General features: G+C 37.5%; 2 protein-coding genes across 2 annotated transcripts in view; both read right to left on the bottom strand.

Annotated features, from left to right (window-relative positions):
• LOC117340061 (phospholipid-transporting ATPase ABCA1-like) overlaps positions 1-23,983 on the bottom strand; it is an 81,581-nt gene extending 57,598 nt beyond the window's left edge. Inside the window, exons 1-22 of the mRNA XM_033901830.1 lie at positions 23,957-23,983; positions 23,371-23,498; positions 23,037-23,216; positions 22,025-22,230; positions 21,763-21,905; positions 21,185-21,303; positions 20,670-20,870; positions 18,972-19,147; positions 18,511-18,626; positions 17,915-18,042; positions 16,720-16,911; positions 16,142-16,338; positions 15,802-15,929; positions 15,196-15,275; positions 12,220-12,411; positions 11,799-11,983; positions 9,306-9,424; positions 8,368-8,492; positions 7,621-7,815; positions 5,350-5,552; positions 1,249-1,382; positions 484-578 (exon numbers count right to left, since the gene is read on the bottom strand). Of these exons, the coding sequence (XP_033757721.1) occupies positions 484-578; positions 1,249-1,382; positions 5,350-5,552; positions 7,621-7,815; positions 8,368-8,492; positions 9,306-9,424; positions 11,799-11,983; positions 12,220-12,411; positions 15,196-15,275; positions 15,802-15,929; positions 16,142-16,338; positions 16,720-16,911; positions 17,915-18,042; positions 18,511-18,626; positions 18,972-19,147; positions 20,670-20,870; positions 21,185-21,303; positions 21,763-21,905; positions 22,025-22,230; positions 23,037-23,216; positions 23,371-23,442 (3,186 nt within the window). The 5' untranslated portion in view covers positions 23,443-23,498; positions 23,957-23,983. The remainder of the gene's footprint in view (positions 1-483; positions 579-1,248; positions 1,383-5,349; positions 5,553-7,620; positions 7,816-8,367; positions 8,493-9,305; positions 9,425-11,798; positions 11,984-12,219; positions 12,412-15,195; positions 15,276-15,801; positions 15,930-16,141; positions 16,339-16,719; positions 16,912-17,914; positions 18,043-18,510; positions 18,627-18,971; positions 19,148-20,669; positions 20,871-21,184; positions 21,304-21,762; positions 21,906-22,024; positions 22,231-23,036; positions 23,217-23,370; positions 23,499-23,956) is intronic.
• Positions 23,883-25,669, bottom strand: part of LOC117322444 — a 42,291-nt gene continuing 40,504 nt past the window's right edge. The window contains exons 21-23 of the mRNA XM_033877365.1: positions 25,325-25,513; positions 24,893-25,119; positions 23,883-24,121 (exon numbers count right to left, since the gene is read on the bottom strand). Coding sequence (XP_033733256.1) covers positions 23,953-24,121; positions 24,893-25,119; positions 25,325-25,513 — 585 coding nt within the window. The 3' untranslated portion in view covers positions 23,883-23,952. The remainder of the gene's footprint in view (positions 24,122-24,892; positions 25,120-25,324; positions 25,514-25,669) is intronic.

Here is a 25,669-nt window from a genome sequence, read left to right as displayed (position 1 = left end):
TGTATTTCTGGCCCCAGTTACCAGTGTTGTAATTCTGGCCCCAGTTACCAGTGTTGAATTTCTGGCCCAAGTTACCCGTGTTGAATTTCTGGCCCCAGTTACCAGTGTTGAATTTCTGGCCCCAGTTACCAGTGTTGAAATTCTGGCCCCAGTTACCAGTGTTGTAATTCTGGCCCCAGTTACCAGTGTTGAATTTCTGGCCCAAGTTACCAGTGTTGAATTTCTGTCCCCAGTTACCAGTGTTGAATTTCTGTCCCTAGTTACCAGTGTTGAATTTCTGGCCCCAGTTACCAGTGTTGAATTTCTGGCCCCAGTTACCAGTGTTGAATTTCTGGCCCCAGTTACCAGTGTTGTAATTCTGGCCCCAGTTACCAGTGTTGTAATTTCTGGCCCCAGTTACCAGTGTTGTAATTCTGGCCCCCGTTATCAGTGTTGTAATTCTGGCCCCCCGTTATCAGTATTGAATTTCTGGACCTTACTTACACTGATTATTAGCTGGGTCAGGTTGGTTTCTTTTATCCGCCTCGTCAGACTCGATATGTTCCAACTGGCCAGGTCACACAGAGAATCTTCTATAACTACAAACATCAGACACACACTGACATTTACACATTAAAAAATTATCATACTCACAGGTTTGGCAGTAACAAAATCATCATTACATTGTTAAGATATACTGTATACCTGGTAATTTTCACCCTTGAGCAACACAAAACATATTAGCCCTATTTTAAATTTGCCCTAAATTTACTTTTCCTCGTGTGTAAAATAGACAAATTTCGTTCAAAATTCTCGATAAAGTTGCGCTCGGAACACTCAGGATTTATCAATTTCTCAAATTTTCTTTTCAATGCATAAACCAGATCGGGTGTGAAATGTAGTCAGGTGTGAGGTAAAGAACGTTTATCTGTATTCAGATTTACTTTTAGCCCCTATTGATTTAAATAGTATCAGGTTTGCACGGGTGATTTAAAGCAAACACGATGACTTGTAAGTTCATCTCATTCTTGTCAATAAGCCCAGCCAATTGATACAAATTACAGATAACCCAATACTTGTCAATTAATTAACCGAGCCATTGTTACAAATTACAGACAACCTCATTCTTGTCAATAAGCTCAGCCCATTGTTATAGATTACAGACAACCCCATACTTGTCAATAAGCTCAGCCCATTGTTATAGATTACAACAGATTACCCAATACTTAACAACAGGCCCCTCCCATTATTATCATTGTTTGTACGTACTGGACTGTATGGCCATCTGTTTGGTGGTCATGGCCATGTTGTTGAGGATGCCTAAGAGTAAGGGTTGGACGGAGGAAGTGTAGAAGTCTGTGTTGTCAATATACAATAACATCATCTCACAGGTCTGACCAAGGCTGTAATATAAAGAAATATCAAATGGTGACCTACATCGTCAGTACAGAAATATCAAATGGTGACCTACATCGTCAGTACAGAAATATCAAATGGTGACTACATCGTCAGTACAGAAATATCAAGTGGTGACCTACATGTCAGTACAGAAATATCAAACGGTGACTTACATCATCAGTACAGAAATATCAAATGGTGACCTACATGTCAGTACAGAAATATCAAATGGTGACCTACATGTCAGTACAGAAATATCAAGTGGTGACCTATATCATCAGTACAGAAATATCAAGTGGTGACCTACATGTCAGTACAGAAATATCAAATGGTGACCTACATGTCTGTACAGAAATATCAAATGGTGACCTACATGTTAGTACAGAAATATCAAATGGTGACCTACATCGTCAATACAGAAATATCAAATGGTGACCTATATCATCTGTACAGAAATATCAAATGGTGACCTACATGTCAGTACAGAAATATCAAGTGGTGACCTATATCATCAGTACAGAAATATCAAATGGTGACCTACATGTCAGTACAGAAATATCAAATGGTGACCTATATCATCTGTACAGAAATATCAAATGGTAACCTACATGGTCAGTACAGAAATATCAAGTGGTGACCTATATCATCAGTACAGAAATATCAAATGGTGACCTACATTGTCAGTATAGAAATATCAAATGGTGACCTACATTGTCAGTATAGAAATATCAAATGGTAACCTACATGGTCAGTACAGAAATATCAAGTGGTGACCTATATCATCTGTACAGAAATATCAAATGGTGACCTACATGTCAGTACAGAAATATCAAGTGGTGACCTATATCATCAGTACAGAAATATCAAATGGTGACCTACATGTTAGTACAGAAATATCAAATGGTGACCTACATTGTCAGTATAGAAATATCAAATGGTGACCTACATGTTAGTACAGAAATATCAAATGGTGACCTACATCGTCAGTACAGAAATATCAAATGGTGACCTACATGGTCAGTACAGAAATATCAAATGGTGACCTACATCGTCAGTACAGAAATATCAAATGGTGACCTACATGGTCAGTACAGAAATATCAAATGGTGACCTACATGGTCAGTACAGAAATATCAAATGGTGACCTACATGGTCAGTACAGAAATATCAAATGGTGACCTACATGTCAGTACAGAAATATCAAATGGTGACCTACATGGTCAGTACAGAAATATCAAATGGTGACCTACATGGTCAGTACAGAAATATCAAATGGTGACCTACATCGTCAGTACAGAAATATCAAATGGTGACCTACATGTCAGTACAGAAATATCAAATGGTGACCTACATGGTCAGTACAGAAATATCAAATGGTGACCTACATGGTCAGTACAGAAATATCAAATGGTGACCTACATCGTCAGTACAGAAATATCAAATGGTGACCTACATGTCAGTACAGAAATATCAAATGGTGACCTACATCATCAGTACAGAAATATCAAATGGTGACCTACATGTTAGTACAGAAATATCAAATGGTGACCTACATGTCAGTACAGAAATATCAAATGGTGACCTACATCATCAGTACAGAAATATCAAATGGTGACCTACATGTTAGTACAGAAATATCAAATGGTGACCTACATCATCAGTACAGAAATATCAAATGGTGACCTGCATGTCAGTACAGAAATATCAAATGGTGACCTACATCATCAGTACAGAAATATAAAATGGTGACCTACATCATCAGTACAGAAATATCAAATGGTGACCTACATCGTCAGTACAGAAATATCAAATGGTGACCTACATCGTCAGTACAGAAATATCAAATGGTGACTTACATCATCAGTACAGAAATATCAAATGGTGACCTACATCGTCAGTATAGAAATATCAAATGGTGACCTACATCGTCAGTACAGAAATATCAAATGGTGACCTACATTGTCAGTACAGAAATATCAAATGGTGACCTACATCGTCAGTACAGAAATATCAAATGGTGACCTCCATCGTCAGTACAGAAATATCAAATGGTGACCTACATCGTCAGTACAGAAATATCAAATGGTGACCTACATCGTCAGTACAGAAATATCAAATGGTGACTACATCGTCAGTACAGAAATATCAAATGGTGACTACATCGTCAGTACAGAAATATCAAATGGTGACTACATCGTCAGTACAGAAATATCAAATGGTGAGCTACATCATCAGTACAGAAATATCAAATGGTGACCTACATCGTCAGTACAGAAATATCAAATGGTGACCTACATTGTCAGTATAGAAATATCAAATGGTGACTACATCGTCAGTACAGAAATATCAAATGGTGACTACATCGTCAGTACAGAAATATCAAATGGTGACCTACATCATCAGTACAGAAATATCAAATGGTGACCTACATCGTCAGTACAGAAATATCAAATGGTGACCTACATCATCAGTACAGAAATATCAAATGGTAACCTACATCGTCAGTACAGAAATATCAAATGGTGACCTACATCGTCAGTACAGAAATATCAAATGGTGACCTACATCGTCAGTACAGAAATATCAAATGGTGACCTACATCGTCAGTACAGAAATATCAAATGGTGACCTACATGTCAGTACAGAAATATCAAATGGTGACTACATCGTCAGTACAGAAATATCAAATGGTGACTACATCGTCAGTACAGAAATATCAAATGGTGACCTACATCGTCAGTACAGAAATATCAAATGGTGACTACATCGTCAGTACAGAAATATCAAATGGTGACCTACATCGTCAGTACAGAAATATCAAATGGTGACCTACATCGTCAGTACAGAAATATCAAATGGTGACCTACATGTCAGTACAGAAATATCAAATGGTGACCTACATCGTCAGTACAGAAATATCAAATGGTGACCTACATGTCAGTACAGAAATATCAAATGGTGACTTACATGTCAGTACAGAAATATCAAATGGTGACCTACATCGTCAGTACAGAAATATCAAATGGTGACCTACATGTCAGTACAGAAATATCAAATGGTGACTTACATCATCAGTACAGAAATATCAAATGGTGACCTACATCGTCAGTACAGAAATATCAAATGGTGACCTACATCGTCAGTACAGAAATATCAAATGGTGACCTACATCGTCAGTACAGAAATATCAAATGGTGACCTACATCGTCAGTACAGAAATATCAAATGGTGACCTACATCATCAGTACAGAAATATCAAATGGTGACCTACATGTCAGTACAGAAATATCAAATGGTGACCTATATCATCAGTACAGAAATATCAAATGGTGACCTACATCGTCAGTACAGAAATATCAAATGGTGACCTACATCGTCAGTACAGAAATATCAAATGGTGACCTACATGTCAGTACAGAAATATCAAATGGTGACCTACATCGTCAGTACAGAAATATCAAATGGTGACTACATCGTCAGTACAGAAATATCAAATGGTGACCTACATCGTCAGTACAGAAATATCAAATGGTGACCTATATCATCAGTACAGAAATATCAAATGGTGACCTACATCGTCAGTACAGAAATATCAAATGGTGACCTACATGTCAGTACAGAAATATCAAATGGTGACTTACATCATCAGTACAGAAATATCAAATGGTGACCTACATCGTCAGTACAGAAATATCAAATGGTGACCTACATGTCAGTACAGAAATATCAAATGGTGACCTACATTGTCAGTATAGAAATATCAAATGGTGACCTACATCGTCAGTACAGAAATATCAAATGGTGACCTACATCGTCACAAAAATAAAATTAACTTTGATGCTACTCAATATCTCATTATCTTGTTTTCTATACCTTCAGTGATTTTCTTCTTTTACTTTACCTTGTTATTATTTTAATCCCTTCTGAACTTTTCAACTTTTTACCAAATACTTTCATAATTTCATGATATACCTGTCAGGATTAGGTCTGCTCAAGGTTTCCAAGGCTTTCATGATGGGTGCCAGCCATTGTTCCAGTCCGTTAGTAGAGAGCTCGAGATTTGTCATCTTCTCTATGTTGGATAACAGCATCTCTATGTGGTGTTGTAGGGCCTGCCACATGTAGGTGTCATTCAGGGTGACAACTGGTGGCCTACCCATGATCCAGTCATCAAACTACAATGGAAAATCTTACTACTTATCCATTCTTACTTGACAATATCAGAAATCACTTTTACCCAATATATAGCAGTATGAAATGCTCTGTTAAGTGTAGGTCTGAGGCCTGTACAAACTCAGTATAAGACAAGTTAGGCCTGTACAAACTCAGTATAAGACAAGTTAGATTTATAAAAACTGTAGGTCTGAGGCCTGTACAAACTCAGTATAAGACAAGTTAGATTTATAAAAACTGTAGGTCTGAGGCCTGTACAAACTCAGTATAAGACAAGTTAGATTTATAAAAACTGTAGGTCTGAGGCCTATACAAACTCAGTATAAGACAAGTTAGATCTGAGGCCTGTACAAACTCAGTATAAGACAAGTTAGATTTATAAAAACTGTAGGTCTGAGGCCTGTACAAACTCAGTATAAGACAAGTTAGACTTATAAAAACTGTAGGTCTGAGGCCTGTACAAACTCAGTATAAAACAAGTTAGACTTATAAAAACTGTAGGTCTGAGGCCTGTACAAACTCAGTATAAGACAAGTTAGATTTATAAACACTGTAGGTCTGAGGCCTGTACAAACTCAGTATAAGACAAGTTAGATTTATAAAAACTGTAGGTCTGAGGCCTGTACAAACTCAGTATAAGACAAGTTAGATTTATAAAAACTGTAGGTCTGAGGCCTGTACAAACTCAGTATAAGACAAGTTAGATTTATAAAAACTGTAGGTCTGAGGCCTGTACAAACTCAGTATAAGACAAGTTAGATCTGAGGCCTGTACAAACTCAGTATCAGACAAGTTAGATTTATAAAAACTGTAGGTCTGAGGCCTGTACAAACTCAGTATCAGACAATTTAGATCTGAGGCCTGTACAAACTCAGTATAAGACAAGTTAGATTTATAAAAACTGTAGGTCTGAGGCCTGTACAAACTCAGTATAAGACAAGTTAGATTTATAAAAACTGTAGGTCTGAGGCCTGTACAAACTCAGTATAAGACAAGTTAGACTTATAAAAACTGTAGGTCTGAGGCCTGTACAAACTCAGTATAAGACAAGTTAGATCTGAGGCCTGTACAAACTCAGTATAAGTTAGACTTATAAAAACTGTAGGTCTGAGGCCTGTACAAACTCAGTATAAGACAAGTTAGACCTGTACAAACTCAGTATAAGTTAGACTTATAAAAACTAAGATGAGAAGTCCCAGTGCCTACCAACTTGATTGTGGTATAACAGATTTCAGAAAATGGTTTTTGTGTGAAAGAAGCATATTTTGGTGTTTGGAATACTCAGCAATTTAAGTTATATACAAGAGGCCCAGGGTCTGCATCACTCACCTGGATATTTCAGTAATAATGGCAAAATACTTTAATTTAGGTTATACCAGATATTTCTAATATTTTCCTACTTTTGAACTGCCTCTCCCAACAATGGTTCAAACTACAGGTGGATCAAATCCTGTTATTCTTGAAAAAGAAAAAAGTTTTTGGGCTTTTTTTTGCTATACATGTATATAGGCAGTCCCCATTCTCACACTTCAAGAGTGCCTCATCCTTTGTTTATACAACATTAGATGTGATTTGGCCAATAATGCTCCAGACCAAATTTCTTCAAAATCCATTCAGTTGTTACTAGTTGGGATTTATGGTACATGTAAATGATTTACATCTATTTCCCCTATTGGGCCCTGCCCCTTCGGCCCCAGGGGAGCCACACCCTTCATTTATACATCCTTTGATATCCCTCGCTCCAGACCCAATTTTATCAAAATCCCTTCAGGCACTCATGACTAGCAGGGATTTAAGGAAAAGTTGACAAATGGATAGATGATGGACACAGCGCCATGGCATAAGCTCACATTTAAATTTGTACATGGTGTAAACTAACTGGTATTATAGGTATATAATTTATTTTAATTTTATCCCCAAGTTATTTCTCAGTAAGTGACCTTGACCTTTGAAAGTTGTCATTATTAAAATACTTGTACATTATCAGGTGGGAAATGAAGGTTTAATTATCCTACTTTGTTAAATCAAAGTATAACAACAGAAAAACGAGTTGTGTGAACAGGAACTTACCGCAGTCAAAACATCAGCCATATTCAGCCTCTGAAGAATTTCACCGACAACAGACTGCTGACTCTGAGCATCAGCACACAGATCCTTCTGGATCTTCTGGGTGTTTGTGCCATTAGGGAAGACAAATGTCCGCTCGAACAGACTGACATTACACACCACTTCCATCCATCTATCAGTAAGTGTCAACTCCAAAAACTGAAAGATAACAACAGCATTAGGATACAGCCATATCACGAAACATCTTCTTCAAGTTGGTAAGTATGTATCACCAAACATCTTCTTCAAGTTGGTAAGTATAAATGTGAAAAAAAGTTTGGCCTATATCACAAACATTGTATGATTTCTACGCATAGTAGCCGAATTAATTTCTCTTCAGAGTTTAACCGAATCAACATGTATACTGTTAGCCACCTCAGTGTAGATAGATTAAGGTGTCAACGGGAAGTCCTGATGATTTGATTACGACCGTGTACACTTAACACCAAAGTCTATATTCATTTGTCTGATGAAGGTGACAATGTAGTCACTGAAACATCCCACTCGAATCCTACACTGGTGGTGACATACCAGGTACCAAAAGTCTGCTTATAGATACATTCATTCATTCAAGATTCAGAATTAAATGTCTTTGTTAATAACTTAAAATTCAGTGAAATAATTTCCTAAAATTTATATAAAACAAGAGATTTATTGTTTTTTTCAATGGTAAATATATAGTAAGAAAGAGTGGTGCGATGTGTAACCTACCTGGTCAGGGTTAATGTAGGCCGTTAAGAGACCCGCAGCAGTCTCATGATTCAACTGTTCCAGTAGGTTAGCCAGCAGGGTGCTGTTAGGCAATAGGACAGACAAAGGGATGCTACCGCCATCATCTGGAATAATCGGAGAAATGTTTCAGCAGCATCAACAATTTAATCATTAAAATATCTGTTTATTTTAGTGTTACTCTGTGACCTGGGTCAACTGTACAATAGTTGTATACAAACAAATGTAGTACATTGGACTTGGTTTATTTTGTTTAACGTCCTATTAACAGCCAGGGTCATTTAAGGACGTCCCAGGTTTTGGAGGTGGAGGAAAGCCGGAGTACCGAGAGAAAAACCACCAACCTACCGTCACTACCTGGCAACTACCCCATGTAGCTTTCGAACTCGCAACCCAGAGGTGGAGGGCTAGTGATAAAGTGTCGAGACACCTTAACCACTCGGCCACTGCGGCCCCCAGTACATTATATAGTCACTACAGGCTTTCATCATCAACATTATGAAAGGGAGACTAAATTTGGCTCTCTATTAAAACCATCATTTATCATTAATTTACAATGATATTTAGCTTTTTTTTATTTAGCTAAAAGAGAAGGTATAGGGCTCTCTCTTAATTTTCCCAGGCCTCAGGGCCTGTATGGGACTCATTTACTTTTTTGTACAACTTGTACACGGAACTCACATAGCTTGTATAGGACCTGTACACGAGACTCACACATAGCTTGTATAGGACCTGTACACGAGACTCACACATAGCTTGTATAGGACCTGTACACGAGACTCACATAGCTTGTATAGGACCTGTACACGAGACTCACATAGCTTGTATAGGACCTGTACACGAGACTCACATAGCTTGTATAGGACCTGTACACGAGACTCACATAGCTTGTATAGGACCTGTACATGGGACTTACTTACCTTTAAGCAGCTGAATCTGTCGGTTAAGATATTTGTTAATCTCTGTGAGGAAGGTCAAGAGTCCTTGGGCTGAACTTCCTGAAGTGCCATCGTCTATCATTTTCAGCCATTCTAAGGAGCTGTTGTGTACAACACATGTTGAAATAAGAAAACATTCAAGAAGACCAGATTGCCTACATCTTACCACTCACAGTTAAAACTCAGTTAAAACTCAAAGTAGGGTGATCCACAATATAAATCATATTATCCCTAATATAACAAGTGGCCCAGAGGTCCTGCATCGCACACCTAGATATTTCAGTACCCTGGTAATCATTTTATATAAGCTATACTACAATTATTTTTCTACCTTTTTTGCTGCCCTTACTAACCATGGTTCAAACAAAATGTGGACCAAATCCTGTCATTCTTCTTCTTCTAACAAATAATAATAATAATTTTTTTTTTTTTAAGTGTACTTCCCCTATTTGGCTGCCTCTCTCCAGCCCCAAGGGAGCCACACATTCCGCTTATGAAACATTAGATCTCCTTTGCCCAATAATGCCCCAGATCAAATTCATCAAAATCTATTCAATCATTCAGGTTTAGTAGTGACTTAAATTATTTACTTTAATTTCCCCTATTGGGCCCTCCCCTTCCAGCCCCTAGGGACTCACACCCTCCATTTATACAACATTAGATCTCCTTTGCCCAATAATGCCCCAGATCAAATTTCATCAAAATCTATTTAATCATTCAGGTTTAGTAGTGACTTAAATGATTTACTTTAATTTCCCCTATTGGGCCCTGCCCTTCCAGCCCCTAGGGACTCACATCCTCCATTTATACAACATTAGGGCTCCTTTGTCCAATAATTCTCCAGACCAAATTTCATCAAAATCTATTCAATCATTCAGGTTTAGTAGTGACTTAAATGATTTACTTTAATTTCCCCTATTGGGCCCTGCCCTTCCAGCCCCTAGGGACTCACATCCTCCATTTATACAACATTAGGGCTCCTTTGTCCAATAATTCTCCAGACCAAATTTCATCAAAATCTATAGAGACATTCAGGACAACTTGCAATTTCCCTTACTGGGCCCACCCCTCTATGTAACAAAATGCCTCAGGGATTCAATTAGTCAGTAAGTATAACAGCGATATCAATAAGAAACAAGGTGGCCATACAATTTTAATGACGACAGGCTTATGAAGGTAAGGAAAGATACTGGCCACTTTTTAGACCATAGGAAATAATGATCCCAGAGGGATCTTGGTTCCCACCATTGAATAATCTTTATAGGTTCAATGTCAGACTGATCTTCTCTCTATTTTTATCTTCTTGTGTTTTTCCTTTTACTGATCTGATAACATGAACACATTGAACCTACATGTAAAGTTTGAGAAATATCCCTCCAGTACTTATCCATAATAAACTTCAATTCTCAAAACCATCTGTCAGCCATGTTCCTTTTCAGACCAAAAATCTAAATTCAAATAGCACAACTAGGGACCAAAGGGAACCTACACATGACATATTCCTCCAGTATTTTTTTAGAACTAGCAATAACATTCTTCAATTCTCAAAATCCAAGAGAGCTGTCTGTCTGCCATTTTCCTTTTCTGATCAAAAATCTAAATTCAAACGGCACAACTAGGGACCAAAGGGAACCTATACATGGAAGTTTGAGGAATATCCCTCCAGTTCTTTTCAAGAAATGGTGAAAACAAGGATTGTTTACAGACCGACGACAGACGGACTCAGGGCAATTGGAATAGCCTACCATCTGATGTTGGTGGGCTAATAATAGGGTACGAGACCCATTAATTTGAAGGCCAGTCTGGTTTTATGGACAGAAAGCAACACGATAATTAAATACTGACTTCGCATATCATGTGACCCAGTGGCCCTACAAAATCTTATAAATGCTGGCCATGACAGACTGGGCAGACAAATTACCTACGGAAGGACACATAGTGATGTAGACAGGAAATCACCCGACCATTTCAGGATCAGACTGATCTTGGACTTTATACAACATTAGATTTCAAGTTACATAACAATTATTTTTCTACCTTTTTGCTGCATCTTCTTACTATGGTTTAAACCAAATATGGACCGAATCCAGTCATTGTTCAAGAGGAAAGAAATTTTTTTTTCCTTTTCTTTTTTGCAACATTCCCCTATAAGATTGCCACCCCCTCCCCCCAACTCCTGCCCCAAGGGACCCAACATTGGATCTCCTTTGCCTAATACTGCTTGAGGCCAAATTTATTCAAACTCAATTTAATCATCATCCGTTTATACATTAGATCTACTTTGCCCAATAATGCTCCTGACAAAATTTCATCAAAAATCTATTAAGGCCTTCAGGAGTAGTAGCGATTCAAAGGGAATGTTGACAGACGATGGCCGCTGCACCATGACATAAGCTGACTGATCCTTTGGATCTGGTGAGCTAATAAATTAACCCCGAATATAAAATTTGGTGAATGTAACAGTGTAAAGTTTACCTGTCAATGGTCTGGTCTGACTGGGTCATGTCTCCCAGGGCCATCAGAATTGCCTCCATCAGTACCTCAGTATGGTTAGCATTCAATAACATGGTTGTTTCTGTTAAATTTTGTATCTGGTCAAACAACTCTCCCCATGTCATAGCAGGTGACTTTGTAAAGTGTTGTGGAAAAACTGTCTGAAGCTGTTAATAAATCAAATTACAATAATGAATGCATAAACATGGACAAAATGGCTATATGGTCTGTATCACAAAATGTGTACCATAATTCATTTATTCAGTTCAGTGTATAAATCTAAGAACACAAAGTTTACAACTTTGCATAATTTAACAGAGGAACATTAATGGTTGGGAGCAAAATCTTAACAAAGAACAATGCTGCCCCCTGTGTACCAACTTCAATGATATCTTTGACCTACCACTTCCACCAACCGACCCGGAACGGTACCGTTGGTGCCGAACACCTGCTCGAGTCGGTTCTGCCAGGTGTTGCCTGGGTAACCACACAATGCATCACGTATAGCTGCTGCCTCACCAGGAAGGTGACCATTCAGGGATGCCACGTCACACACAAATGCCTGAACATCTGCATGCTGTCCAACATCTTCAAACTGAAAAAGTCATCGGCTTTTTAAAATCAGTTTTATTGTTCAATAAATTATCATAGTACAATACTTTGTAATAACTATGCTGGTGTTTATATATCTTAACTATGCTGGTGTTTATATATCTCAAGCCTAGGACAGTTAGAACTGTAAGCCGATGGCTGACTAATATCCCTGCTCCCCCCCCCCCCCCCCCCCTCTGTTATTTGTAGAGTACAGTTTTATAGTATTCTTGAATTTTTACTAGAAGTTTACTTTGGATGAATATAAAATCACCAAAAGTACTGAGGGGTTATATAGCTCTTTATCAGAAAACCTGTTTATAATGACCTGTCACCATAGCAATCATAATTCTGAGAAAAAAAATTGCAAGCACATATACACATGGCCCTCTATATTAAGTTTAATTGGAATCAGATCACCAGTTTAAGAGTTGTCTGGACAAGAAGAACCTGTTGATAATGACCAGCTACCATAGCAACTGAAATTTTGGAATTTAAACAGCTGCATGCATATCTACAAATGTTCCCCTACGTTCCTATGCAGTTTTGTGAAAATCGGCCCACAAATTTATAATTTTGAAATTTAATTAGCTGCATGCACATCCACACATGGTCTTCTCTCTTTGTGTGAAATTTCATTGGAATCTGCCAAACAAATTAGGAGATGTTCAGACAAAATAATTATCAGGAATTAACCGAAAACCTGTTCACAGTGACCAGTTACCATAGCAACCAAAACTTTGAGAAAAATAATTGCATGGACATCTACACATGATCCTTTATATTTGTGTGAAGTTTCATTGGAATCGGCCCATCAGTTTAGGAGGAGTTGTCGGGACAAGATTATTGGACGACAGACGGCCAGGCCGATTCCAGCATACCCCCTATATTTCGTTGCAGGGGTATAATTATATGATTATTATCACTGGTCGATGAACCAGAACTACTTGAACTAACAGCAATCTGAATTATTCTGATGTTTATATCAGTCTGGTGTCAATAAACTATGTCAGATCTCTAAAGCATGAGAGAAATAAGCGACTCATGCCTGGGTTGATATGCAAATGGTTACTGTGGAAACAAATCATCATTTTCAAACATGGATCAAAATATCTATTCTTCATGCACATGCTGATATCAAGTATGGAATAATCTGGGGCGAACTGAACAGAGGGTCACATAAATTCTAATCGTGTGTAGAACTTGATACTCTGACATTATGGTATACAGGGGCTCAGGAGATATATATCATACACAGACTTTAAACACATGATATTATGGTATACAGGGGCTAAGGAGATATATATCATACACAGGCTTTAAACACGTGATATTATGGTATACAGGGGCTAAGGAGATATATATCATACACAGGCTTTAAACACATGATATTATGGTATACAGGGGCTAAGGAGATATATATCATACACAGGCTTTAAACACGTGATATTATGGTATACAGGGGCTAAGGAGATATATATCATACACAGGCTTTAAACACATGATATTATGGTATACAGGGGCTCAGGAGATATATATCATACACAGGCTTTAAACACATGATATTATGGTATACAGGGGTTCTAGAGATATATATCATACACAGACTTTAAACACATGATATTATGGTATACAGGGGTTCTAGAGATATATATCATACACAGGCTTTAAACACATGATATTATGGTATACAGGGGTTCTAGAGATATATATCATACACAGGCATTAAACACATGATATTATGGTATACAGGGGTTCTAGAGATATATATCATACACAGGCTTTAAACACATGATATTATGGTATACAGGGGTTCTAGAGATATATATCATACACAGGCTTTAAACACATGATATTATGGTATACAGGGGTTCAGGAGATATATATCATACACAGGCTTTAAACACATGATATTATGGTATACAGGGGTTCAGGAGATATATATCATACACAGGCTTTAAACACATGATATTATGGTATACAGGGGTTCTAGAGATATATATCATACACAGGCTTTAAACACATGATATTATGGTATACAGGGGTTCTAGAGATATATATATCATACACAGGCTTTAAACACATGATATTATGGTATACAGGGATTCTAGAGATATATATCATACACAGACTTTAAACACATGATATTATGGTATACAGGGGTTCTAGAGATATATATATCATAAACAGACTTTAAACACATGATATTATGGTATACAGGGGTTCTAGAGATATATATCATATACAGGCTTTAAACACATGATATTATGGTATACAGGGGTTCTAGAGATATATATCATATACAGGCTTTAAACACATGATATTATGGTATACAGGGGCTCTAGAGATATATATCATACACAGGCTTTAAACACATGATATTATGGTATACAGGGGCTCTAGAGATATATATCATATACAGGCTTTAAACACATGATATTATGGTATACAGGGGCTCATGAGATATATATCATTCAAAGGCTTTAAACACATGATATTATGGTATACAGGGGTTCTAGAGATATATATCATACACAGGCTTTAAACACATGATATTATGGTATACAGGGGCTAAGGAGATATATATCATACACAGACTTTAAACACATGATATTATGGTATACAGGGGCTCATGAGATATATATCATTCAAAGGCTTTAAACACATGATATTATGGTATACAGGGGTTCTAGAGATATATATCATACACAGGCTTTAAACACATGATATTATGGTATACAGGGGCATTACTATTTTCTAGCTACCAAGTCCGTAGTGTAGTACTCACCATCTGTCCATAGTTAGGATCCAGTGATGACATGACATTAAAGAGACTCAGGACCAAACTGCTGTTTAATGGTTTCCCACCTGATGTACGTAATATAATGGTGTATAAAAAGAGAGTTTAATCAAAATAAAGAGTGAGCAGGACCGAACATAGACATATATATCTACTCTCCCACATCAAGTGTGACAAAATCCTGTTGAGGGGTTTAGTGTGACATCTTAGGTGAAGACATTTGACATCAACATGATGACTACTAAATGTAGGCTTATGACCTGATGTTCCTATAATGACATAAATCATCAACATAATCTACAACTATTGTTATATTTAACCTTACCTTTGTGGAAAGTGAGAGTAGGAGGTTGAGTGAGAATGGGAGGGGAGACATTTGTACTTACAATCATATTTTCATTAATTTTTTCTCTGTATTGTCACTATGTAATTTCATCAAACCAAGATCCAGAGATAGGGCCAACACCATGGTTGGGGGGCTACGACTAACAGGTCTAAGTTATCTATGTGGGAAGTGGGGTGGGGGTGGGAAGTAGGGGGCTACGACCAACACATCTTAGTTACCCGGAGGCAGGGTGGGGAGTAGTAAGTTACCTTGTACAGAAGAAATCATCAAATGCATATTTGAGTAGATCTGTTGCCACACATCAAGGAATGGACCTAACTCAGGATCAACTTCCGTCGACATCAGAGGATTCAAACTTGATGACATCTCAATCAATCTGTGAAAAGAAATTTCCCATCATATAGTCAGGAGCAAATTATCGTACACATGAATTTGGCATATGAATTAATGTTTGTCAGTACAAATTTATAGGAAGAGAACAAATGATCTTTCAAATTGGCACAGAAAACTGAGACCAAGATATCAGATTGATAAATATTGTGGTCTTTAAGGAGTCTGTTATTTATCAACATCAGAAGTATTACTCACTTGTTAGGGTCTTGTAGAAAGTCCTCAAAAGACTTCATCAGCATACTTAAGTTACCAAAGAGGTTCCAAGCACCCATGTCTACCATCGGCTCTTGTTCAAGGAGTGACATCAGCAGCCGTGTCATATTTTCCACATTATCATTTAGGTCGTTCCAGCTCACATCTAATGGCTCAGAGCTGTTCCATATCCTCATCAGCTGTTAATGTTAATATCACCCAATTCTTACTTATATATCAATGTATTACTTATATAACCTAACTCTTAATTAATGTGTTACTTATATCACCTGACCCTTAATTATATATCAACACATTTCTTATATCACCTGACCATTAATTTATGTATTACTTATATCACCTGACCCTTAACTTATATCACCTGACCCTTAATTAATGTATTTATATCAACATATTACTTATATCACCTGACCCTTAATTATATATCAATGTTTTACTTATATATCACATGACCCTTAATCATATATCAATATATTACTTATATCACCTGACCCTTAATTAATGTACTTTATGACTATGATTTTGAACTGTTTTACTGTATTGGTGGGATAACAACATACTTCTGTCTCTATGTAGGTGGCCTCGGCCTGTGACTGTAGGTTCTGCATGAAAACCTCCGGGTTTATACACATGGCAGTCTGTATGCTGGTGGTTAAGTTGGTAGCCTGTCCACTCTTTGAGAGATATGTGGCTAGAGAGGAACTCTGACACATCGACATCAAAACACTCCCGTTCTCTATCAGTTGTAACAACTAAAACAGAAAACATCCAGATGTTCAATTCTATGTTTTCCTAAGAACTACTTCTATACTCATATTGAACATTTTAAATCCAGACAGAGAAAATTTTGTATCATCAACACAAAGGAAGCTGACAACACTTTCATGGCATTTTCCTTCCTTACAAAAAAAAAAAAAAACCCACAATATATTCACACAGAAATTTATGCTTCCTCATCCAAATTAGGATATCACAGTGCAACGAATAATAAAACAATTCTCACCATGAGAATCTGCTGACTTACAAGTTCCACACCGAGGTCACTGTCCTGTGACAGGAGGGCCGTGCTGTACAGGTGACTTACCCGTTCCACATTGAGGTCACTGTCCTGTGACAGGACGGCCGTGCTGTACAGGTGACTTACCCGTTCCACACCGAGGTCACTGTCCTGTGACAGGACGGCCGTGCTGTACAGGTGACTTACCCGTTCCACATTGAGGTCACTGTCCTGTGACAGGAGGGCCGTGCTGTACAGGTGACTTACCCGTTCCACATTGAGGTCACTGTCCTGTGACAGGAGGGCCGTGCTGTACAGGTGACTTACCCGTTCCACATTGAGGTCACTGTCCTGTGACAGGAGGGCCGTGCTGTACAGGTGACTTACCCGTTCCACATTGAGGTCACTGTCCTGTGACAGGAGGTCTGTGCTGTACAGCTGACTTACCCGTTCCACACCGAGGTCACTGTCCTGTGACAGGAGGGCCGTGCTGTACAGTGCTACGACAGCTGACTTACCCGTTCCACACCGAGGTCACTGTCCTGTGACAGGAGGGCCGTGCTGTACAGGTGACTTACCCGTTCCACACCGAGGTCACTGTCCTGTGACAGGAGGGCCGTGCTGTACAGGTGACTTACCCGTTCCACACCGAGGTCACTGTCCTGTGACAGGAGGGCCGTGCTGTACAGCTGACTTACCCGTTCCACACCGAGGTCACTGTCCTGTGACAGGACGGCCGTGCTGTACAGGTGACTTACCCGTTCCACATTGAGGTCACTGTCCTGTGACAGGAGGTCTGTGCTGTACTGAATTATGTTTAGATAAGCTTGCATGGTGTGTTCCAGATCAGTATCATTCATAAGGACTGTATTCAAACTAACAGTATCTAAAACAGAAAACAAATGATTATTAGAATTCTTATTAAATGAGAAAGTGGTGTTCGACTTGTGAAGATTACAATTCAATACTGGATGAGGTAGTAGATGTAACCCAAAATGTAAATGAAGTTTAGAAGGACAACATATACGTATCATTCTCTATATTCAAGTTTTTTACCAACGTAGCCAATAACATAATGTGGTCGACCAGTTGTTCAAAAGGTGATTAGCTTAATCACTCGATTAGAGAAAATCTCATTTCCTGGTGTATTCATGAATTAGGCAGAGACCAACAGGAGTGATAGTCTCATAAAATTTTGCCAAGTTTGTTTTACCAGAAATGATTTATCAGGATTTTTATATTGTTGTTAAGTGTGCCTAATCACCATTTAAACAACTGGGCTCTTGTCGGCAAGTAGAGACAGTGTCAATGAAACAAAATGCTGTAAATATTTCCTACAGTGTGAAATACTGACCAGTGAGATGGTCCAATCTATTGATGACCACTTCTAAAATCAAGTTCACTGTGGCTATAGCCTTCGCCATATCTGGATCTGTGATGGGGCCCATTGTCTGACCAAACATGTTAGTCCTGTAGTTAACACAAATTGTATCAAAATCAGGAAAAAACAACACAAACTGGTGTACAGCCAATCACAACATTTCTAACTGATTCAAATTCAGGAGTTAGACAAGTAACAATCTTTATTCATTATTAATCAAATCTAAAATAAAAATAAACAAATAAAAAAAACAAAAAACCAAAAAACCCCAAAAAATTACATTTAAGCTGTAACTAGTAACTCTAAATCAAATTCAACACCAACAACAGGAGTTTAAGATCAATACTGTCCGACATTAAAATCAAAAACCTATGAAATATTTGTAGAAGGTGAACTGTAAGTAAAAACTACTACAGTGAGAGGTAAATACTGACCATGACCAGTCCATCAGTCCCTGGCCATACTGCTGTTCTAACACTGCCTGTAGATTAGTCAGGGAAGGTAGATCTAGTATCGGGGCGTTCTCCGACCAGTATTCTATCCAGCTGGACATTCGTACATACTGGGATGTGACTGTTGACCAGCTCAAACTTGTGCTGTTGTCCATATACTGACAAAAAACATGAGCAACATTTTGTCAGTAAAACTACCAATAGTATCTATCAATATATTAAGGCATTATGCTAAAATTACTGTGACATGTTCCTGTTTACACAACTGGACACACTTCAACCGTCACTTAAACTTGACTGGTGTAGCCATTCCTGTTCACACAACTGGACACACTTCAACCGTCACTTAGACTTGACCTGTGTAGCCATTCCTGTTCACACAACTGGACACACTTCAACCGTCACTTAGACTTGACCTGTGTAGCCATTCCTGTTCACACAACTGGACACACTTCGACCGTCACTTGGACTTGACCTGTGTAGCCATTCCTGTTCACACAACTGGACACACTTCGACCGCCATTTTAACTTGACTGGTGTAGCCATTCCCGTTCACACAACTGGACACGCTTCAACCGTCACTTAAACTTGACTGGTGTAGCCATTCCCGTTCACACAACTGGACACACTTCGACCGTCACTTAAACTTGACTGGTGTAGCCATTCCTGTTCACACAACTGGACACACTTCGACCGCCATTTTAACTTGACTGGTGTAGCCATTCCCGTTCACACAACTGGACACGCTTCAACCGTCACTTAAACTTGACTGGTGTAGCCATTCCCGTTCACACAACTGGACACGCTTCAACCGTCACTTAAACTTGACTGGTGTAGCCTTCCCGTTTACACAACTGGACACACTTCAACCGTCACTTGGACTTGACTGGTGTAGCAATACTTTAACACTACATCATACAGATATGTCATATACATGTTGGGTAGCATATCATTTTGTGATTGATTTTTTAGCCATTGCTTTTTATCTTTTTGACTATATTGTTACAGGATTTTTGTGATATCTTTACTATTATGCAGAGATTGGATCAAAATATTTCTACGATAATATGCTGTGTTATTTCACTCTCGGACCATTGCGTAAACATGCTGACTTTTGGATATTATATTGATATACCACTGGTGGTATAATGATCTTCCACTCTTGATCAGTTGAGATTTTGAACTTTGACCAAACTACTTTCTTTTTTCTCACATGATTTTTTGTTTGCATCATCAGGAATTACTTGACAAACTGAAAAATATCTGTCGCACAGAATGCATTTCTGTTTAATATCTAGAGGTCCTATATAAGAGAACACATTTACAATACTGGCAATCATTAATAACAGTCTGCTTTACAGAAACATTCCAGACCAAGGGACTTGAACTTTGACAGTAACAGTGATATCCAGTTAGTTGTTGACATGTTTGGCTAGATGTACATGGCAACGTGCCACATACTTACAAGCATATAGTCCATGATTGTTTAGTTTATGGATTAAACTGAAAAAATTAAAGTTTCAAATGCTTCTCACTGCCATGGGTTTGCACATCATTGTTTCAGACTGAATAAATTTAATAATAGTGAAATACTTATCTAATTTTTTAATATTAAATAGTGACTTTTCGCATTTTATATCACTACACCTAATTTGAATGTGTCAACCAACACATGTGTACCTTATTGATAACCATCATGATTTCCTCCATGAACTCCTGTTCCAGTAGGTCAAATCTAACTTGACAGAAATCAGTCTGGAGCTGATGAAGATCCATCTGTACACCGCTCGGTACTGCGATGAGGGACGTTAGGTTGGTGCTTGAATCACAGATAGTTAGGAGAGCTTCAGTTGCATTCTCTGTCATCAGCAGCTGGGTGAACTAAAACAGCACAAACAAACTGAAATCTGAGCTATTACAAAGTTACAGGGATGAGAATGACATTTGAAGAAAAAAAACTGAAATTATACCAATTATTCTGTATTTAGTATGACAAGATTTCACTATTGACTAAGTTTTTTGTATGAAGTCTTGCTAATTTGAAATTACAGAACTTAAAACACATGAAAGTAAAGTATAAAGGAAAATATTCATCTTAAATTTGGGGACACAATACATTTTATTCAGAGGGAACTATATGTCATCAATGTGTGTACCTGGGTTACACATCAAACACAAACATAAACTATGTTTACCTGTTGTGAGTTTCCAGAAAACATCAATATTTCCAGTACTCCAGGAGTCTTTATGATGTTCCATAGTTTTAATGTCTCTGTGTCATTGGCCAGTATTTCATCAAAATTCAAAACAGTTTCTAAAAAGTGAATAAAATACCGTAAGCATTCACATTTCAATGCACTTAAATCTCAGTGGACCGTTAAATTTATATAAATCTCAATGGACCGTTGAATTTAAATAAATCTCAGTGGACCGCTAAATTTAAATATATATAGATATACATATACAGTTGCATTTCACAGTAAGTATTTTAATTCATAGCTTTTATTTTGTAATCAGTGTTTTTGCAGTCTACCTCTTGTTGTAATGAGTGTTTTTGTAGTTTACCCCACCTCGGACATTTGACTGTGAATAGTGAGGTATGACTCATCAGTTACATGGCATCACTATCCCACATTTATCTGGCTATCAACCTAATTATAAGTAAATTGTGTTCTCCTAATGAATAATATTATATATATATAATATATATCTATTATAATATATATCTATATATAATTAAATAATAATTAAAAACTTGTCACAATGTACTTACTATTACTTAGATTGTCCAGTTTATCCATGAAGACACCCAGTATACCATATATAATTGACTGTGTACGAAGCTGTTCCTGCATATCAGGTCCCATAAACACGGTCAGCAACTCACCAGCATTCTCGGATGTATATGTAACTAGGCTGTAAGGTAAAGGAACCAGCTTAAATTCCAAAAGTCGTGTCAAACCATATTACATATATACAATAGATACATAGATTGATATCCCAGGAGGACCTATATGAGTACCCTGGATACCTACTTCATTAGCCGGTCTGGATGTGTAATCACACTGAGAAGGTTGGTGTTAACTTGTTCCCACACGGTCCAGTTCAGGAAGCGTGGCAGTATCATTTCCTCCTCCGTCGTGCTGTTCTCTATTGTGATTAGAAGGGTGAACATCTCTGTGATTTGTTCACTCAACTGTGTTATGTTCACCACTGTATCTGTAACATCTGCAGTGTAATTCTGGAATAGAACAGTGGTCTTAAATAAAGTTACAGTAAGATATACTACTTTGGTTGTGGTAACCATATCAAACTAGTTTTTAAGAAAAGCTTAAATGAATATCAAATTTTGAAAACACAAAATGACAAAAAAAAAAGAGATACATTTTAAACATGTATGAACTGTTTCCATGAAAATATCTCTTCATCAAGTTTTTTCTTCCTTAAAAAAAAACAACAACAAAAAACCAAGAGCTCTGCAAGCAGGAGTATGATATGCCGTCACTGGAAAAGCTACCACAGGAAAATGTAGCGATAAGCAATGAGATAGATATGTTGGAAGTTTAAGTTCCCAGTTTGGAATAATATTTGATTTCCGTAACACGAACTTGTTCAAGCTATTGTGATATAGAATATTTGTAGCGAGTTTCAAAAAAATCTGTAGATATAAAGGTAAGAGAGTGCTAACAAAACATTGTTAATAAATGAGCTTTACCTGAACATTATACCATGTCGTTATACCAATGGTTGAAACACGAGCCAAAAACCTGTAATATGCTCAACATAATTGCTTCTAGTTGTAATGTGCAAAATCTTAAGAGAAATTGAATAAACAAATAGAAAACTTCTTGCATTTTCTACACATTGCTCGATGGACAGCACAGGCATACCATAATACGACCCGTCGTTGACTGGCTCATGAAAAAAATTAATCAGTTCAATTGTACTTAGATACGTTTCTAAAACAAGTACATTGTTTCGAGAAAACGGAGCTAAGCAGTAGACTAAAAAGCATGCTTTGGTGTATTTAGAGACAGCATAACTTACCAATAGGCCAAACGATACAGCCTGGTATGCTGCGGCCTCCATCTCCAGGGCTGTGAGATTGAGGGAGCACAGTTCTGTGTGAAAGTCACTCATACTGAAATTGGCTCCGGGGATGTCCAAAGGGAGATCAGTCAGGCCACAAAACCCTTCCCAGGAACTTGCCATCAAAACATTACTTACCTAGGTAATCCGATCATAAAACAAACAAAAAATTTTAGTATTCAAATTAAGAAGAATAGCCAGGTAAAATATCAATTAAAAGTGTGACCAAAAACAAAAGTATATGTTCATTCAACATTATTGGTCAATATACTACAATGAAGACAAATATTACCTGCTTGGAGTGATAAATAGAATTGAAAACGAAGACAGCATACAGGTGAGGAATGTCATCTGCCAGCGTCATTAATTTTTGTAAAGATGGAAATCCCTTCAAAGCAGCCAGGGGATCCTCAGAGGCATCTGGTCAAACAAACAAAAATTGTGTTGCTCGAAGTAAAGAACGCATCCATGAGTTTTACAGACAATTCATTCATGACATATATTTTTTGTAACTTTTAAAGTTTCCATTACAAATCTTACCTGTCATCAGTGCTTAAGATGGTTGCAAAACACAATCACTTATATTTAATAGCAAACTAAATTATCTTTACTTATAAAGCATGGAATTCTTGATTCAGTGTTTCCCCCATCACATTGAGATTAGCTTTTTTCTTTCAAATTTCGACTCTTCATGACCTAGATAATCACTGAATATAAAATGATTTTTTTCTATACACAGCAAAATTTTGATGGTAGGTGTAGGCAATCACCTTAAATACTATATTTTCAAAAAACTTGTAACCTACCTATACTCTGAGTGACCTATACTCTGAGTGACCTATACTCTGAGCGAGTCTCTCCTTGGCCGTTTAACCTACCTATACTCTGAGCAAGTCTCTCCTTGGCCGTTTAACCTACCTATACTCTGAGCGAGTCTCTCCTTGGCCGTTTTCACATAGAAACTGATCATTTGTAACATTGATTCCATCTCTGGTATGGATTGCAGACCAGAAAACGTTGATTCAAGGCTTTGATCTTGTAATCTGAAAAAAAAAATTAACACGATGGTAACAATCCAATTTAACGTACACATGACAAATGCTACAAAACTTTATGAGATTAACATGTACAAGCCTATCTTTTTTATCTCCAAATAAAACCCCTAAAGGAATCATAATCATAAGTAAGTATTGTGTGGTCGGGTGGCAGGGTTCATACAAATTATGTCAAACCAATGTCAAGGCCTTTTCAAAGCTTTTTCAATGTCTTAATCAAATATCCAAGGCCCATTTTACCTGTCATCTAAGTCAGCTTGAGAGGAAACAAGAGAACAAAAAACCAACTTATAACTATCCACTTGATCAAATTTCACCTTGACATGGTTATTATTCTTATCAAACATTTATTAAAACAGTAACGTCTGTAGGGGAGGTGGTAGACAAAGTTGAATCCAAATGATCAGTGGCCAGGGTTTCACTTATCATAATGAAACCTTAATAATACTCAAGGATTTTTCAAGGCTGTAGACCAATTTTCCAGGGGTTTCAAGGCCCAGAATGAAATTCAAGGCTTTTCAAGGCCCAAGGTGTAATTCAAGGCTATCTCAAGGCCCTTGCTAACCCTGAGTGGCATTCCTCAATCAGATGTGAAAAGGTATTTCGCATATATCTACTAAGACATACAAATTTGTGTATATTTGCTAAGACCTGCAATTTTGTATCTACTTTATTTTGTGTATATCTACTTAGACACACAATTCTGTGTATATCTACTATGACATACAATTCTGTGTACATCTACTGTTAAAGACTTACTTTGCCAGATTCTCCATCGTGAAGGCAGTAGATAGTTTGCCCACGAAATCCTCTAACTGCCCGAGATACATAGTTAGGTTCATCCAGTTCTCACTGCCACCAATGGTGATGGTAGGCGAGTGCATGGATAGGCTCTCCATCAAACTGCTAACTAGATCCTGGTCAGCCATAATGGTTGTGTAGTTCACCGACACTAATCCTGCCGGTGGTGAAGTGTACATAGCAACCTGGAAACAATGAAAGAGTTAAAAATCTCTCTTCAGATTACTGGGTGTCAGTCTAACCATGCCACGCTGTTTGTCAGACAGTTGTTTAATCAATGTCATTAATACTGATCCTTCCTAAGAGTTGTTTTTAGATCAACAGTTTGTGTATGTCAAGCAGTGATTCATATTCAGTTTATATATAAACAATTTTGTTTACTTTACTTACCACATCTGACAGTCCATCAACATTCTGTATGAGTTCCTCAAACATTTTGGTGATGTTGATATCAAGTCCACAGACAGAAGAAAATACCTGACCGAGGTCAATAGTGTTACCAGCGGGTACCTTGAAAATCCCTTCAAATAAGGTACGGTTTGTACATAGGTGGTCAATGTTGTTCATCAAGAGGTCAACCTGGGTTACACAATGATTATTACACTTCAGAGCCGAGAATCAAAAAAAAGGTTGAGAATAAATTACAAATAATTCATCATTTCAGTAAACTTTTAATGGGATGTTGATCTGTTTCAATTGTCATTGATATGGTCATAACAATACATTAATTGCACT

The sequence above is a fragment of the Pecten maximus genome, chromosome 1 (assembly GCF_902652985.1).
Source record: "Pecten maximus chromosome 1, xPecMax1.1, whole genome shotgun sequence".
NCBI classification, from domain to species: Eukaryota; Metazoa; Mollusca; class Bivalvia; order Pectinida; family Pectinidae; genus Pecten; species Pecten maximus.
This window is presented reverse-complemented; position numbering and strand designations above follow the sequence as displayed.